Below are 18,512 nucleotides of genomic sequence, written 5' to 3'. Positions count from 1 at the left end.
AGTTTGTGGTACACTTTGGACACCTACTATGTACCTATAATGATTCTTCTTTAGTATTCCCTTCTACCACCATGTCACCAAAAATCTGGCAGTACAGGAAAGCACAAACCTGCTTTCACTTACAGCTCTACAGGATACAAACACGGTATTTGCTCTGTAATCCTGGGGAAGCCAGTTATACTTCCTTCATTAACTGTTGATTCATCGGCAGGACTGTGTATTCAGCCTGTGTATTTGGTGCTGTACAAGGCCTGCTGTGGCTGGGGTCATCTAAGGACCAACTGTGAAAAATTTGGCTGCACTCCTCACTTTCTTTTCCTCCTTGTCATCAGGCTGTGGAAAAAAAAAGAAAACCAAAAAACAACTCAAAGCTGTCATGTGCACACAGTGGTCATGGTCGCACAGATAAGTGTTTGCCAGTTGACAGCCCTTCAGCTATGACATTTCTTCACCACTTTAATACTGCTTACTGTTACAAGGCTTTCTGAGACAGTAAATTGGAAAACATGACCCTGTAATTCTATCTTGAAAGTCATATCTCTCTCCCCTTTCCAGGAGAAAACTGCTTCAGATTCTGTGTTTGCTTTCCATTCTTCAGCTTTGAGGCTTTGAAGCTATTTTGATGCTTGAGTTTTACATATAATTATCAGTCTCCAGGAGCTGAGTCTTAAAATAAAGTGCCAGCTGTCACAAGCACCAGAACCAAATTGGAGGAGCTGGCAATCTGTTAGCACAGGCAGGTGATGTAGCTTACTCAGGGCCAGATGTTAAGCTGAGTGAGGATTAAAATTCAAGTCTTACGATATCCCCAAAGAATCCTTTGCCCGTGGAATCTGACTGACTTTCTGACACACCTTTGCACAGGACAAACTGCAGTTTATGCCTTGGGTGGTTAAAATATGCACAAAGACTGGCCTGAGTTACCTCTGTGTAGCAACACGAGACCTGGTGTTAGCTGTCTTTACTGACAGTCAAATTTCCTGCTCTGTGCTGCATCTGAGATCTGTTTGCTTTCCAGGCTGTGGGAGAGCTGTCTTGTGAATTTTTGCTTGCTGGGCCCCAACACACACCATGGCCAGACATATCTGGTGTAGTTCATGGGTCCTGAAGACTGGTTTTTCTCTCAAGCTCTGTGCCAGGTTTTTCAGATGTTGGACACTGCCCAAATGTGGACTGTACAATATCAGCCAAACCCCTGGGACAGGCAAAGAGGGGACTGCAGAGGAGCACTTCACACTGAGGCTGGCCAGGGCAATGGGAGCTCATTGGTGTCCCCCTGTCCCTGGCACTTCCATCTGCCTGCTGGATTTCCCAGGCCCTGGGAGAGGAGTTTTTGGTCTCTGCCCAGGAGTGAAGGTAGGAGGAATTGAGCTGAAGCTGGGAGTATGTCTCTTGTAGAGTGGATGCTGGTCAAACCGTGTACCCAGAAAACTGGAGTAGTCCTGTGAAGCTCTGTGAGACTGCAGAGGCACCTAATTTCTATCAGCATGCTCATGTGAATGGTGAATGTTTCTATAGGGCTTCAAAGGAAGGCTGGACAAGTGTCTTGGAAGACAAGGAAGGAACCATGTGGCTCAGGAATTGATGTGGGCTGACAGGACTCTCCAGGGAAGCCTTCTGTGTATGTGCCTTGCTGTTGCTCTTCCCTCACCAGCCATTCATGGCCACTATTGAGGGAAAGATAGGCTAGATGAACTCTGCCATGACTTATTGCAGATGTTCTTATGATGGAAGTCAACAGCCCAAGATAGAGAGATTGTCCCGACTCCTGTCTAGGTGTGGAAACTAATTCTTAACTGGTGCTGACTCAATGGCTACATTGTCCTGCCAGAAGTGACCTGGAAAAACTAACCCTGTCAGGAGGTTTTGGTAACAACCTGTGGCTTTGTCACTGGGGGCAACTTGACTACATCTTGCTGGGAGAGCCTGCCAGGTTTGCCTGAAAAAGCATTAGCTGCCCATATCCATCTTCTCTGCATTTTCTACTTGTGTCAAGCAAGCATGACTCTTCCCAAGCCAATCTTTCTGCACGCCATTCTGTTACACTCACTTTTGGGTTCCAGTCCATGCTGTAGTAACCTCAGCCTCTTTCAAAGTTGTTCTTCATGGGTGTTCTGCCTCTTGCTGAGGAAGCTGCTTCCCTGCTAATTGTTCGTGGTCATTATCTGTAGCTGGGGAAGGTGTGAACAGCACTTCACATGAGATCTGCTTTGTGTCTCATCTGCATTTATACCGTGCAATGCCCTAACAAACAAGGATGGATATTAAAAGCTTCTTGGCCAGAGGCCACTGGGAGCAAAGTCCATCAGAATCACAGTGTGTTTTGCTTACTGAGGCTCTCTCTTACTTGCCACTTTGTTCCCCTACAAGTGCTGTCTTGCCACCAAAAGAGCCACATCTGGCTTGAAGCTGCTTGAAACTACTTGAAACAGCTTGAACAAGAGACAATGCTCCAAACAATGCTCCAAACATTGAATTAATATGCTTGATCTTTTACAAGTGAGTGAAATCTTTTCAGACTTTTGTCCATGTCAGGCTCCCAGCTCCTCTAATTAAGAGCCTTTTAGCTTGGCCAGTGTTTGGAAGCCATAGTACAGCTGGGAGATGCTAGAGGTAGGGTCGTAATGGACCTGATTTCAGCTTGTCAATATGTCTCAGAGAGAGAACAGAACATCCTCCTTGGACAAACTTCTGTTTCTTGCAGCAGAGCTGGGGAGAAGTCGTCTGTGTAGAGTTGTTCTTGAAATAGAAATGATGAAGCTAATATGAAAGCAAGATCTTCCTTACTTCTAGAGACTTCAGTGTGTCTTAGGCAGAGAGATGTTTCAGAAAACATGTTTGTGATTTGCACTTATTCTAGCTGTTTTCTGCAATCCTGCAGTAGCTCCTGCTTTGAACTCCTGTTTTGTTTCCTCTGCAGCTGTCGCCTGCTCTCACCGTCTGGTACACGGGGCTGCTTGTGCAGGGACTGTGTCTTCATGGAAGGAAGAGATCTGGCAAAAAGCTTCAGCACAGTGACCTGTGGCAGCCAATAATGATCATTCATGAGTGTGACTATGTGATTTCTCAATGTAATTACTGTAAAATCTAGGCAGCATAAGATACTTGGTCTTTTTTTTCTTTCAAGGCCAGCTTTGCAACTTTTACTGGAATGTGAAAAGTGAGCTGGGTAGGAGAGGTCGTTTGAAAAAGAGCAGGAGAGAAAGGCACTCCTTGCCTTCTCACTTTTCATGTTTGCATCCCTCCTTTCCTCTGCAGTTTTCCCCTAAGCTTGGATCCAGTGTGTATTGCTTGCTGGGGGTAGCTACTTGACTAGAAACATTGAATAATACCCATTTATAAGGTAGCTTCTCCAGAATTTCAACTAAATATCTTCTCAGGTGACACTAAACAGAGGTGCTGTGAAAAAACGCTGATCTGAAAGGGGGAGTGAAGTGCTCTGCTTGTTCTTCGAAGCAGAACCACCCTCAGGCTGGCAGAGCAACGGGACGGAGTCAAGCAGTGTGCTGCATAATTGCCTTTCCTTTTGTGTGAGCTCCATGCAGTTCTCACATGTGACATTCTGCCCGGCCATCATGCTCTTTGTTCTCCCATTGTACCAAGAGTGCAAACAGAATTAACTTGTTTGTTATCGTGGCATCTGTACATAGCTTTTAATTTCTTGAAGATAAAAAAACTCCAACCAACCCTCCAGTCCTCTTTGTCTTGCGCTGTTTAAATCTGCTCCCAGCCTGCTTGCACAACTCACTTGTGCTCTGCGATGCAAGACATAGATCTGCAGAACAAATCTAAAGCAATCAGAGCAATAAGGCTTAAAAAATGTGGTGGTGTTGCTGAAGCAAAGCTGTCTGGAGGGTGATACATGGCATCAGTAAGTCGGAAGGTGGGCTGGGGGTAGGGATGTGTTAGATGGATCTTTACTGTTACAGTGCTGTGCTTAATGGGGTGCTCTTATTCCAAGCCTTTTTGATATAGGTACTTCTTAGTAATGGGAATTATTTTATTTGGCCTCTGAAATATCTCCATAGTCATGCAGTTTCCTGCCTATAAAGGTGAACATTTGAGATTAAAATTCTGTTTGGCAGCTTATGAGGTCTGAAAACAGAGGCTGGAAGGCAAGAGGGACAGGAGTGTCCAGCTTATGACGTTTTCCCCAGTGTAGGAGTTGCCTGACCTTTCTTTGTGCTCTAACAACGTGAAAGAAGATGGAGTTACTATTTGGGAAGCATTAACAAGAAAATCTCAGAGGTGTAAGGCCAGCCAGGAGACCTGGGCAGAAGAGGGGTGAGAGAGACATTCTTCCAACCGGTTATTTGCACAGATCTTCTTCCTACCTGCCTTCATCTCCCACTAGGTTCTTGCAGTGGTGATACAGGTTTGGTGTTCAAAGCTGGCACAGAAAAGCAAGAGGAGGACAAAAAGCATGTGTTATTACCAGAGGAACCAACACTAGAAAGAAACATCCTGGTCAGGGCACCCAGGGAGCTGTGTGAGAACTGGGAGCTGGCCCTGCTCAAAATGTTCTAGCCCCCTGCCTTGGCCAACATGGACTATCACCATGCTCCCTTGCAGATTTATCTGTGTGCTTTAATATTGCCTTCCTTTCCTCTCATCTTTGCTGAGACCTCCCCTTGGCACCTGGATTTCACTAGCAGAGAACTCTGACTGCCCTGTGGGTCTGAGGCAGAGAGGTAGTGGAAGGGCATCCTCCCTCAGGGCAGGACTGGAACCTATCACAGCATAGATGTGTGATAGGCTCAGTCACACCCATGTTGTGAACTCTATTTATCCATGTGTGGTCTGACACAAACTCCCTCACCTCAACCTCAGCAACAGATTGTATAATAGTTTGGGTTGGAAAGGACCTTTAAAGGTCATCTAGTCCAGATAGGGATGCTTTCAAAACAGCAAGGACTGTAACTAGGTGGTATATGGGGTGGAAGTGGAGGGTTGTGTTTGATTGGGGTTTCTCTGTTTCCTGCCCCACAGCTCTTCTGTTTATCCCAGCCCTGGGGGAAAAGACTCTGAGAAGATGGAGAACCAAAGGGGAGAACTCCTGGGATATGGCCACTGGGAAAGAGAAGAGGAAGGGGATGAGGAATATGGGGTGTCTCCTGGTGCTTCTCCTTCCAGCCAAATGAGCAAACTGGAAGATGTCCAGGTGGAGGTGCTCGAGAAGGCAAGGGAACTCTTCCAGCTGTGTGACAAGGACGAGAAGGGCTTTATCACCAAGGTGGACATGCAGGTGAGGGAAAAAAAATCCTTCCTCTTTCCTGGGAGGAGCTATAAGGTCATGGGTGTCAGAAGAGAACTTAGGGAACTTCTGGATAGAGTCCAGCGCAGGGCTACCAAGATGGTCAGGGGACTGGAACATCTCTCTTAGGAGGAAAGGCTGTGAGACCTGGGGCTGTTCAGCCTGGAGAAGAGAAGACTGAGGAGGGCCCCTTATCAACACTTATAAGTACCTAAAGGACAGGTGTCAGGAGGATGGGGCCAGTCTTTTTTCTGTAGTGCCCAGTGACAGGACAAGGGGTAATGGGCACAAGCTGAAACACAGAAAGTTTCTCTTGAACATGAGAAGAAACTTTTTTGCTGTTCAGGTGAGGGGGCCCTGGCACAGGCTGCCCAGGGAGGGTGTGGAATCTCCTTCTCTGGAGGTTTCCAAACCCACCTGGACATGTTCCTGTGCGACCTGATCAAAGTGAACCTGCTTTAGCAGGGGGTTAGACTGGATGATCTCTAGAGGTCCCTTCCAACCCCCACCATTCTGCAAAGAGGGGAGAATATGTCATGCCTTTACTTTTGGCAGGTATGGATGTGCATGTGGGCTCTGTGTCATTCAGATTTGTAGGAGCCAAACTCTGCCCCAGCCAGCTGCTAGGAGATGAAAATCCCAGGAAGGCCTTGAACCTCCAGGTAATTCCTGGAACAAGTGTGACCACACTTCCAAACTTTTAAAGAATGCATGAAATAAAAACCATTGGCAGCAGTTCCTACAAACATTGAGCGTGCAGTGGATGAAAATCTGTGGGGAAAATATAAATCTTTGGTTTAGTTTAAAAAAAAACAAGATACCACCCCCACCACATGCACAATCAACAACAAAAAAGAATCCACCAACCCCTTAAGAAAAAAAGCTGTACAACTCTTTTTGTCTCAGTCCCATCTAAAGCCTAATCTCAGAAGCTCACTTTACGCCTGAACTTGGCTCTAGCATAAGGCATTTTGCTGCTTTCTGTTAAAACCAATATTTCTTTACAGAACCTCTGTAGTGGCTTGTGAGTTTTGTTTTAATGGTTTATCAGGAAGGTTACATATGGATTGTTTTTCTTCTGCCCCATCTCTCCCTCCATGTATAATTAACATTTGGCAGGTCTGTGCTGGTTTAATTATTGCCTCACTTTGGTTTGGGTTGTGTGATGCCTTTTGTATAGCTATAAATAAACATTTATTAATCTTTTATCTAAAGCTGCACATTTAATGGACGGTAATGAGGTTTTAGCCTACACCTCTTGTTCTTTGGAAGCTTCTTTGGGTGCCCCTTCCCACGAGATGCTCTGCACTTGTATTGTGAAGGGAAATCTCTCTGCTCTTCATCTGTGTTGTGGGAATAATGATATGGTCCCAACAGGCAGCAGATGATAGAGAAAGCTCCCTCTCTGTTACAGACTGAACATTTTGTTTATGATCTGCAAGATTTCGTGCAGCAGCTGTGAACTGAATCCAGACACAAGTCTGTCTTCCCTCAGTGGCCCAAGAGGTGGAGCTGGTACCTGCTGTGCCCATGGAGAGCTCTTATCGGGAGCAGAGGTGGTGTCAGGAGCAGTGCCCTGGAGCAGCAGCCACCTTGGGGCTGGGGTGGAGGGAGGCAGGCAGTGAACTAGAGACAATGGTTCTGAAGGGAGGAAAAAAGAGAGTTGAGCTCCCTGCAAACAAAGTAACCTGAAGTTCCCTTTTTGCAATCCTGATTAAATCATCCAGTAATGGAAAGTATCACCATTTCAGTGAGTCCAAGCAGGTATGTGTCACCACTCAGCTATACTGGCAGACTGGCACATCTCAGCCAGGATGCCATGCTGAAAGGGCACATTTGCTGTGAGACAGAGGATGGCAGGGACAAGAGCTTGTCACAGAGAAGATTTAAGTCATGCCTGAATTTTGATCATTCTTTTGTCTGTGCAGCGGCTGCAGAGCGAACTCCCCCTGACCCTTGAGCAGCTGGAGACTGTTTTTGACAGCTTGGAACAGAACAATAATGGATACCTCACGCCTGTGGAGTTCAGCATGGGATTAGGTAAGGGCTGCACAGGGGCAAAGGAAGGAAAAAGCCCACCTGTGGCGTGATGTTTTATGTTGGTAAGAAAGAAAGTGCAGTGGTTCTGCTGATGCTGTACCAGCTAAGTGTAGGGCAATGCCCCGTGCTTAGGGCAATATCATTGGAGAAGGTGTGTGTGCAGACCTGCTCTCCCCTTTCCTGAGGCTTTGCGTTGCCTTCTTCCACAGCTATTCCCTGCCTACCTGGCAGAGACAGCTTCTTAACATCTCCTCCTGGATACTGCTGCCTATATCTGGCTGCATGATCCATGGTTGTTCATATGGATAAGGACCTTCCTTGGATGATGGGACAGAAATATGCCTCGGGAACTGTCTCCAGCTGTCAGCAGTGCCATTCATGGGTATTAGTAGGAGTCCTGTTGGTAGGCTAACACATTGGCAAATGACCTTTTGTTTTCCTCTTTGTCTTTTCCAAACACTAGGGGAATGCACATCCCGTACCAGAATCATCACCCAGCAGCACAAGCAGTGAAAGGGGTGTAAAGGAGAAGGAAAGACTATAGCACTGAGAAGCTTTGCCATAGGTACCACTCTGAGCTGGCAGCCTGGCTCTGTTGGGACTTGTTCCAGACAAGACAAAACACTTCATTTCTCCATTTCTTTTCTTTATGGCCATTCTTTGTGTCTGGCTTCATTGAAATTCTTTTCAGACTTTGCCCCTAACTCAAGAGTTTGGCCTGGCATATTGCTGTTTTCCTTCTGGAGTGTTCAGGGAGAAATCAGGGAAAATGGTTCAAGCTGCAATCAAGGCTTCTTTTCAAGAGGGCTCCTTGCCTGCCGGTTCAGAGGCTACAGGGTGCATCTGCACAACTGACAAAAGAGCATACATGGAAATTGTTCAGTTTAAAGCATTCTGAGATCCTTCTAGGATGTCAAAACAATATTCCGATCATTTTCTACCTCAATTTTCCCAGCTCTAAGAGAGATAGTGAGACATAATAACCGTTTCTTCAAAGTGGACTTCCAAAGTGCCTAATCTAAGCCTATCTCCTTAATGAACTGTCTGAGCCTCGGGCTTTAAGATGAGTAGGGCCTCTGTCTCCACAATGCAATTTTTTTTACAGCACATTTTAAGAGCCAGGGAGAAGCGGTGAGATTCTGGACATACAGAGCTAAGAAGTGGTGGAGTTAAGTCACTTAAGGTACACAAATAGTGGATATTTTTCCTCTTAGAGCAGCTTCATGTTCTCTTCTGTGCTCTGAACGTCCTTGTCTCCTGGCCTTGTAGTTGGGAAGACATTTCTGCCTTCTGAACCAAGCAGATACTTTTTGGAAAGGAAGAGTAGCTGCTGATGGAGGTCTGACCTCTGTATACAGGGTGGGGACTCGTGTTTTGGATAGGATCGCTTGTTTTTTTTCTTTGAGAAGAATTTGTTCCCAGCACCAATAGCTGTCATGTGCCTTGCAGAGTATGAAGTTCTCATGGCATTAGTGTCTCAGCATGAAACAGGATTTAGATACGTGAAGCCATCTGTATGTGGGCTGAGGCTGGAGGGGGTGCTCAGAGGGCGAGTTCATTTTCTTCAGACACTCTACACAATCCTAGCAAGAGTTGGTCCTTGTCCCATAGCACTTGAATCAGAACATGTGTAGCACATGAGAAGGGAGGGATAATGATCTCTTCCTCCCTGTTTTTCAAGCTGGGGAACTGAGGCATGGTGCTCCTCAGTGCTGGGCTCGCGTGGGAGTGCAGTGGCCTGATGCTGCAGGCTTCACATGCTGAGCATCCAAGGCCGTGGGTGGTAGATCATCTTCACACAGCTGTGAGCAGAGCCCTAACAGCCTATTGTTGGGCTGGGAGCCAGTTTCAGTCCTAACATTGCAGATTGGACACTGACATCACTCAGGACGTCAGAGCGGAGGCTCTGTGCTGACCAGGAGCTGTATTCTACAACAGCAGTGTGCAGGCAGCTTCTTGTGGAACTCTGTCAGGCTGCCATTCAAACAGCAGCTCATTATCTGACACACAGTTTGACTATCTTTATTCTCCTTCTCCCTTTCTTCTTCTGCCAGGAAAGTTAATAGAGATTGAATTGTGTCAAGGGGCTGGGAGAATGGATCACTCCAGACACGAGGAGACCTTTGAGTCAGGCTGGTCAGATGACTTGGATCCGGCAGTTGATGATGAGGAGAAACGATTCTGTTCCATGATGGAACAGCTTGGAGCAGCCCAGGTGTTTGAAGAGTAAGTAAAGGAGTTGCATGGCATTTCTTCTACCCTGTTTTCATCTTGCAGTACCGAAACTTCTAAGTACCAGTGGAGACCAAAGAGGTGAACTGAGCTGCTTGCTCTCTGAAGCACTGCTTCTGCTCTCTGTACTGTTGTCTCAGGTTTCATAAACTTGGTAACAAATGTAGTGAAGTCTGGGTTTTCTCATCAGATACCAGTTACTTTTAGTGCAGTGCTTTTCACAAGGAGTTTCCCAAACTAGAGTTCATACCATAGCTGTAAAATGTAACACTTGGTGGTGTGTAAGTCCATCTGCACACAGCCTGTGAAGGTTAGATGAGGCAAGGAGAATGAGAGTTTTCTCTGTTCCAAAACGATTTGTGGCTGGTCACATATGTTCAGACAAATCTTAGTGCTAGGAGTGTCTGTGAAATATCTGTGCTCAAGGGACTGCTTGGGACCAGGCTGATCTTGAAGAGCGTGGAAGGCTAAACTGGACAAGGAGTGCTCACCTCAGCCTTCACACTTTATATTAATGCCCTTGCATGTGGCCCCAGTATTGTCCCCAGGTCCCAGAGTCCTCCAACCTGGTTTTTAGGGCATTCCTAAGTGAAGCATTATGCATAACGGGTTCTTACCAAGTGCATCTGCTGAGGCTGGGTTGCCCAACTGCATCTGTGGTAGCCCCTTTTTTCAGGCGTTATACTCCAACAGTGTTGCCAATTTGCAGCCCCAGGTAGGGGCGGGAGGAGGAGAGGATTTGGGGCAGAAGCTGAGAGTGGAGGTGTTTGCTGCTTTTAGAAAATATCTGTCACAAACCAGATTTTTTTCCATCTCGTTTGTATTGTGATGCAGAACACCTGCCTGTGTCTTTTCATGACAAACAACTCTCCTGAAAGATTCTGGAAAGCTGTTATGCCTTAAACAATGGGATGACACTGTGAAAAGCTATATTGCTGTTCTGAAAAAACCAGTCTGGGCTGTTTGTAACTCTGCTTTGAGTATCGTAAAGTCTTAAAAAGGAATTATACTGTGGTTTATTTTGACCACTTACTTCCAGTTTTATGCAGTGAGTTCAGCAGCTACTTCATGTCATGCCTTTGTGCCAAGCCAGCTGTTGTAAAGACTTAATATAAAACAGAAGCTAAATGGGAATGGAGAAGGAATCTGAACTGTCTTCAGTGGTTCTGATAGAAATAAATGGTTTTGTTTATTAATGTGAGTCAATTTGTTCATTTATCTAAAACAGGAAGTTTTAATCGAGTGCTGGTGACTTTTGCAACTTGGGACAGGGAAAGGAGGCTGATCATGCAGTGGTGGCAGGGGCAGTCAAGAGCTTGTTGGTTGGCTTATTTTTCACAAAGAATATTAAGGGATACAAATACATAAACAAAGGAAAACATCTATTTGGATAATGTCTGTAGGTATATTAATATGTCAAAGCAGTTCCTTCAAAGTACTTAATGGATCTTTTTTAAAATTAAATTACTAATAAAAAGAAACATCTGTAATATTGTGTCCAGTTCTGGGCCCCTCAGAAGGACAGGGAGCTGCTGGAGAGAGTTCAGTACAGAGCCACAAAGATCATGAGTGGAGCATCTCCCTTCTGATGAAAGGCTGAGGGAGCTGGGGCTCTTTAGCTTGGAGAAGAGGAGATTGAGGGGTGACCTCATTCATGTTTACAAATATGTAAATGGTGGGTGTCAGGAGGATGGAGCCAGGCTGTTCTCAGTGATGGCCAATGATAGGAGAGGCAATGGGTACAAGCCAGAATGTAAGAGGTTCCGAAGAAACACAAGGATGAATTTCTTCACTGTGAGGGTGAGGGAGCACTGGAATGGGCTGCCCAGATGGGTTGTTGAGTCTCCTTCTCTGGAGACATTCAAAACCCACCTGGATGAGTTCCTGTGTGACCTACTCTAGGTGATCCTGCTCTGGCAGGGGGTTGGACTGGATGAGCTTTCCAGGTCCCTTCCAACACTTAAGATTCTGTGAGTCTGTGAAAAGCTCTTCCCTAAAAAGAAACATGAAGTGATTTCTGCAGGCTTATAAGACAATTTGGGAAAGAGTAAGTTTATAAGTTGTGATGAATTAAGTGCCAAGACAGTGTAATCATTATTGCAGGTTCAGAAAAGGAAGATTTTGGGCTTCTGGGGCTTCCTCCATTGTTATCCTGATGTGACACCTGGGCAAACTGGCTTTTTTTTTTTTTCTTTTGTGCCTCAGCTTCCAAATAAAATAAAATAAAGAAATGAGCACAGTAGCATCCACTAGTATGGTCCTAGTGGGAGAAAAACACTGATGTGCTGTGTGCCAAAGTCCCTGGGCTGTAAGTTTGCTGCTTGACCAGAGTTCACAGCAAATTTGCTGAATGTTCATCTCTTTGAATCTTGTTTTAGGTACCAAATGTGTTATTGCTGAATATGTGGAAAATTACTTAGTCCAGGTTTGCTTCCCAGGTGACTTTTCCTCTTTCAGATGACTTCCTTTCCTTCAACCTCACAGTAGATCTCACTCCACAAGCATAATCTGTCACTGTCCAACTTCCCTCTTTGCTGTGGTGGTATGGTTTAGAATTCGTTTAGAACTCATTTGCTTTCCTTCCCTCTTGTGTGCTTATTCCAGTCCATGTGAGATTCGGGAGCTGTGGGCTCGGCTCCGGAAGGAGCGGCCGGAGCTCTTATCCAACTTTGAGGAGTTTCTGCTGCGTGTTTCGTCGTACATACAGGAGGTGAATCGCGAGAAGGAGTCCATGGAACAGGCACTGAAGCGGTGAGGGGAACATCATAGCAGTGAGCTGTCAGGGGCTAGCTGACGCTTGGCAGCTGCCTCAAATGCAAGTAGAGATCAGCTTACAGGATAGAGTTGTTTTTGCTATAACAAAGTGAGTCTTTACCTTCCTCCGAGCCCCATGGGTTTGTTTTGCATCAATACTCTCCCGTAACCCTTGATCTGGTTGAAACCCCGCTCAATGCCACACAGCTGTTAGTGGAAATCTGTTTCCACTCTCCTCTCCTTTTTCCTTTCTGCATTCTCTCTCACTCTCCTGACCCGTGTGCACCCTACCCTGCCTTTTGCAGGAAGGAGACAGACCATGACCGAGAAGTCAGGTGCCTTTACGAAGAAATGGAGCAACAGATCAAAGCAGAAAGGGAGAGGCTTATCTGCCAGGTACCTCATCTCTCTCGACTGAAGTCAAACTTTCTCTGGTCTGAAGCAGAAATGGTGGCTTATCTGGCCAAGGGAGAGCTCTTACCGTTCTGCATGTTGTATGCACAGCTGTGTATCTTTACATCTGCAGGAAGCACTGAGACATGATAGGAGTAACCTGCTCCAGAAGGAACTGCGCAGCAAAGAGCAGGAGCTGGAGAAAATCCTCTATCGCCAGAAGAAGGTAATGGGACCCAAATCCTTCCTAAAGAAGCATGTTCACTTCTGTTGTCTTTCTGCTAAGGCCTCTTCTGATTGACAAAGATTTTCACCTGCTGAGGATTGGTACTAGCTAACCTGATACTAACTGAGTCTAGTTCTCTCCTGTCTCTGAAGGTGTTGAAGCAGTTTTGGTTTGTCAAGTGTTTGGTTTGTTGTCGTGGTTTAGCCCCACACAGCTGCTCACTCACTGCTCGTGGGATGGGGAGGAGAAGCAGGAAAAAGTAAAGCTCATGGGTCAAGATAACTGAAGTAAAATAAAATATTATAATAACAATAGTAATGAAAATGAGGATAAAAAAAAAGCAGAGAGAAATAAAACCTGAGAAGTACAAGTGATGCCCAGTGCAGTTGCTCACCACCCACTGACCGATGCCTCAGCGGTGATTCACCCCTCTCCACCAACTCCCCCATTTTCTGTACTGGGATGACATCCTGTGGTATGGAATAGCCCTTTAGCTAGTTGGGGTCAGCTGTCCTGGCCACAATTCCTCCCAGCTCCTTGTGCATCTCCTTGCTGGCAGAGCATGGGAAACTGAAAAATCCTTGACTTGATCTATTTGGCAACAACTAAAACATTAGTGAGTTATCAACCTTATTCTCACACTAAATCAAAAACATAACACTGTGCCAGCTACTAGGGGGAAAATTAACTCTGTCCCAGACAAAACCAAGACATTTGTCTTCAACTGTGATGTCTTTCTGTTAATGTTATGTCCATGCATTTTTTTTATCTACTTTGTTTTCTCTTGGCACAATTCCTTTCAGTTATACAATAAACATTTGGCAGGGAAGATGGGTAAAAAAATTGAAGTAGTAAGTTTGGAGCCTTTTGTGGTGTGTAAGGAACCTGTGTATAGACATACAAGAGCCAAATTTCTCTACTTTGTGCTTTCCGGCTGCTCCAAAATAGAGTGAATGGTTCTGTGACACTTAAAGCTGTACGTACTGTGTATTTGCATTTCAGCACCTAATGACATCCCAATTAATCAGGCACAGAACCAAGCAAAGCAGAAACTTTCCTTTAGCCTGTCACCCCTAGCGTGGACATTTGTTTGGACTTGTCTGTTCTGGATGTCTTTTTCCTTTTCATCTGAAGAACATGACACTCACAGAAGCAAGTCATGGGAGGTACCTGTAAGGTGCTGGTGACTGAGAGTATCCAAGCTGGATGTGATGTGGATGAAACAGCACTTGCTGAAGTCATCAGCTGGTTGTGCAGCAGCTGGAAGGGACAGCAAAACTTAGGGGCCTCTGGAAGGATACTGAAAATCATATGGAGGACATAGTTTTCCTGCTGCCCACACCTCTGGTGTGCCTCTCTCTATTGGTACATGCAATTCTTGTCTCCTCAGACTCCACTGTGTCCTTCTTGAATATGAAGGTAGAGAGACTTAATATGATTAAGGAAATGAAATATCTGCTGTAGGAAGAGAAATAAGGAAAGCTTAGACTGTATTTTGGAGAGGAGGAGAGTGAGGGAACTATATAAGTGAGCTTTATGGACTCGGGGAGATGGTGGATAAGGTCCATATAGAACTACTGTTTCTTAAATTCTGCAACAGCAGAGGTGAGGGATGCTCAGTGAGACCATATGAATTTAGTTTAGAAGAACATACTTCTTTACACAGAGATTAGTGCTGGAGATTTTTGCCACAGGAGGCAGGAAGTATCAGCAATTAAAAAATGGATAGGACAAACAAATGGAGAACAGGCTTATAAATGCATATTAAAAGGGTGAATGGTCAGGGATGTGGCCTCTAACTCCCTAGTCTGAAAACCATAGATGCTGACAGTGTATGAAGGGAATGAACCACAGTGGGGTGGCCAGGCATGCTCTTCCTAGGCAGCATGTTCCCTTGCCATGAGTCACGGCAGAGTGCTGGGCTATGGGGATGCTTATTCTTACTCAGTGGTGATTTCTTAGGAGCTTAACTCTGAGGCTTGTGCTCAGCTGTGTGGAGAACCAGGTCCCTCTTGTGGCTTGAGGCTAGTATTGTGGGTGAGCTACGGCAGTGCAGACAGCAGAAACGGGAGCTGTATGTGACAGATTTCTTAGTGAGTGCTTTACTTGAAGCCCTGGCTTATTGAAAGATGCAAAAGCTGTGGGCAGGGGTTGCTGTTTCTCAGTCCCAACTCCACTGCTTAGCATATATGGTCATACTCATATTTTCCCTGATGTCTGAAGGACTGGAAGCCTGCAGATATAGCTGGGTGTGCCTTGTGCTTGTAGCCTCAGCAGGATGAGATGTGGGGCATGTGTTTCAAGGAACTGAGGAAAGATCAGCTCTGTTCACTCCTCCTCTCGACTGTTGTATGTGTGTGCTGGCAGGGAGTGGGGTAGCAAGAAAAAAGCACTTTATCTTGTGCCCCTGTGTGCTGCTCTACTTTCCCTTTGAGAAGAAGAGAAGGTAGGCTGAGAGAAAAGGCAAGCTGAAGGTATAGATATAGAGTCTAACTCTGCTGCCTGCTATGCTGGCCACAACTGATTCCTGGTGTTCCTCTCTGGCTGCAAGCATGGACTGTATAATCTTAGTTTGGGACTGTTAGTTCTCAGATAAGTACCTCAATTTCTGCATAGCGCCAGCTTCTGCAGAGGGCTCTGGGTGGCTGGTATGGCTGGCCAGATACTGAAGAGTCAGTGGGATCCTTCTTGAGCTGCCCTCCTTGTCAGCTGAGGTGGACGGGTTTGACTGCTGCATCTGTATTTGACTCTTTCCCACGCTGTACCAGCCATCTGTGAGGCCTCACATCACTGGTTTGAGTATAGGCTTTGAATTTCCCAAATCAAGTTTGTTAGTTGTGCTGGGGTCTTGTGCTGCCTAGGGTGCAGCTGTGCCTCGGTGACATTCGAACATCTCTAGCCCAAGGTCCTGTCTCCAACAGTAGTAAAGGCCACCCAGTCACTTGACCTTCCAGATGTAGTGTGAGATACCCCTAGCACCTTGATATATCCCACTTTCAGCTGCCATGGGCTTGAGAAGCCCCCAAACTAGAGGTTACATTTCAACAACTGCACTTAATAAATTCCAACAGACAGCCCTGCTTCTGTTCAGACTTTTCCAGTCCTCCTTTGCCCCTTCTCTGTACTCTTATTCCTGCAGTGCCTGACAACAAGCAGCTCAACATGCTGCCTGAAGCACTTCCTCAGCTATGCCTGGCTAATTGCATTTCTTGCTCTCCAGTGCTGGCATGATGAGAAATAATTGCTTCTAGTTCACCTTCTTGATGCCATTGGTGATCCTCATGTAGACCCTAAGTTGTGCTTACCTCCCTTCTGCCTCTGGTTCACACCTGCTTTTTCATTTTACGGGCATGATTGTGGCACAAGTCCCTTCCTCTCTGTGTTTGACCTCTGCTGCTCTCCTGTTGCAGCTGGAACATCAGCTACAGTCACTGAACTCGGAGCAGCTGGAGACGCGTGTGCAGAATGAAAGGCTCCGGCACCTGAATGAAAACCTGCTGGAAGAGCTGGAGAAAAGCAAATGGGAGCTGGAGGCAGTGAAGGGGCAGTTACAGAAGCTCCAGAAAGAGGCTCAGCTTGAGCAAGAGCAGAAGGACAGGTGGGAATGGGCAGGGAAGAGGATGTCGGGGCAGGGCCCCAGGCAGAGAAGGGTGGTCTAGTAGTTAAAGAATAAGGGTCTCTAATTAGAAGACTTGGTCTCATCAGAGGATTGTCTGTCTCTTCTTGAGGAAAACAAGTAACGTACCAGTGATCTTATAGGCCTAAATAGGGGGTGATGTCGCTACCACCCACCTGCCTCTAGTGGGAAATGAGTATGTTCATTGATATTTGGCTAGAAAAGCAGCGTAAAACATAACAAGGTTCCTCAGCCTAAAGGAGGCTTCTCCTCCAAGTATTTTCCAGTTCACCATTACCTCTCTGAAGTTCATGCAGAAACTCTTCTAATCATTTGTGTTTGTGGACTTAGTGTAATAACACATAGCTAAACCATTGGGAAGTTTCAAATGCTGATGGCAGTGAACATCCTTCCCATCTCTAGCAACTGAAGAAACTGGAGTGTGAAAGGAGAAAGTGGGTTGCCTGCATGGTTGGAGGAGAGTAGGAGAGCTGGGTTACAGCCCAGCTATCCCAGCTCCTGCTGCAGTGCTTCTTCCTCTAAATTCTCTTTGAGAATACCATGGGTGTTCCTAAGAAAGGGATCTTTGTATTTCCTCTCCCATTAACTTAATTCCTCTTTTAAAATCCCCTTCACCCAGGGATGTGTTTAGAGTCTCCAAGAACATGCAGAAAGAGAAACAAAGCCTCCTTCGGCAGCTGGAGCTCCTCAGGTAAGAAATGCTGAGCACTTGTGCACATAAGGGGCTGAGGTTTATCCTAGTTTCTCCTGGAAAGCTTTGGGAGTGTATACAAGCAGTGCTCAGACACTGCTTGTTTTTCCAGGTCCAGACAGAGTGCCAGCTCTGGCAGAGGACAGGCTGTGTTATTTCACTGAGGAATCCCTCTTCTGGAGGAATTTAGTCTTTCCTGTTGGCTAAAGGACCATGTGGAGCTCATTACCTGAGCTGGGATACATGGAATCCCAGCCTGTCTGGCAATAAATGCCATCTCATGTCCCATGCTGCCATTCTGTTCTAGCTTTCAAATGTTGGTCTTTACTCCATTTTTGATGAATGCTTCTCCTGTGTCTTCCTTTGGAGCAGAGAGATGAACAAGAAACTTCGAGATGAGCGAGATACCTTTGAAGCCAAGAAGCTGGTTAGTCTAAGAAAGAAAATCCTCATTCCCAACCACCCTCCTTTCATCTACTGCTGTTGCTGTCACCGCGCAGGGGCCTGTCACTTCCACGGGGGACAATGACCTGAGCTCACAAGGCCTGGTGTGGTGCTTAATACAGACTTGGCAGCACCTCTCTGCTCGTGCTGGAGACAAGCTCTGCTGGTTGCTGATGCCACCTGCCTGGGTTTAACCCAAGGCACATTGGCTTGGGACTGTCACACAGCCTCGTGCACACATGGGGGCTTGTGACAGGCACTGGGCACATGTAAGGAGGGGAGTGGAGCTGGATGCATCCCTTGAGCTGGGTGATGAGCAAGGAGATGGGTTGTCAGATGTGCTGTCTGGGGGCAGATGAGGAAGGAGTGGCACAAGAAAGTTTTGGAGCTTCCCTGACCCCTTGAGTTTGTAGCAGATGTTTTTGGATGTTCCTTTGGGGCAGCTGCCTGTTCCTGTGAACTCTGCTGGGGTGGAGATGCAGCAGTGAGCCTTGTGCCAGAGGGTTGGGAGGAAGCAGGGGGGCTCTTTGACACCTGGAGCAGTCACTCCTGTCTCTGGCCTTTCCCAGTCACCAAAGAGAAGTACAAATATGTGATCTATTTCTAATTATTTTTGTTTTTTCACAAAAAAAAAGGTCTTTCTGTTCACAAATGGCACTGACAAGGCTGCTGTGTGCTCTTCTTGGATCCATCCCTGCTACCATGCCCCCCTGGAATATCTGGAAGTAGCTGCCTCACAGTGAGGACAGGCAGTGCTAGGGGCTGCGAAGGCCTCTCTGGGTGGTGTTATGGGAACCTGGAAAGAAACACAAGGATGAGGCCCAGATAGGGGACAGGATGC

General features: G+C 46.3%; 1 protein-coding gene across 1 annotated transcript in view; it reads left to right on the top strand.

The window, feature by feature from the left end:
* The window catches only part of CRACR2B (calcium release activated channel regulator 2B), a 50,135-nt gene that overhangs the window by 17,557 nt on the left and 14,066 nt on the right, over window positions 1-18,512 (top strand). Inside the window, exons 3-11 of the mRNA XM_061999700.1 lie at window positions 4,990-5,245; window positions 7,183-7,294; window positions 9,349-9,520; window positions 12,131-12,277; window positions 12,586-12,676; window positions 12,807-12,899; window positions 16,310-16,497; window positions 17,156-17,227; window positions 17,600-17,654. Of these exons, the coding sequence (XP_061855684.1) occupies window positions 4,990-5,245; window positions 7,183-7,294; window positions 9,349-9,520; window positions 12,131-12,277; window positions 12,586-12,676; window positions 12,807-12,899; window positions 16,310-16,497; window positions 17,156-17,227; window positions 17,600-17,654 (1,186 nt within the window). The remainder of the gene's footprint in view (window positions 1-4,989; window positions 5,246-7,182; window positions 7,295-9,348; window positions 9,521-12,130; window positions 12,278-12,585; window positions 12,677-12,806; window positions 12,900-16,309; window positions 16,498-17,155; window positions 17,228-17,599; window positions 17,655-18,512) is intronic.

This window comes from Colius striatus, chromosome 7 (genome assembly GCF_028858725.1).
Source record: "Colius striatus isolate bColStr4 chromosome 7, bColStr4.1.hap1, whole genome shotgun sequence".
NCBI lineage: Eukaryota > Metazoa > Chordata > Aves > Coliiformes > Coliidae > Colius > Colius striatus.
This window is presented reverse-complemented; position numbering and strand designations above follow the sequence as displayed.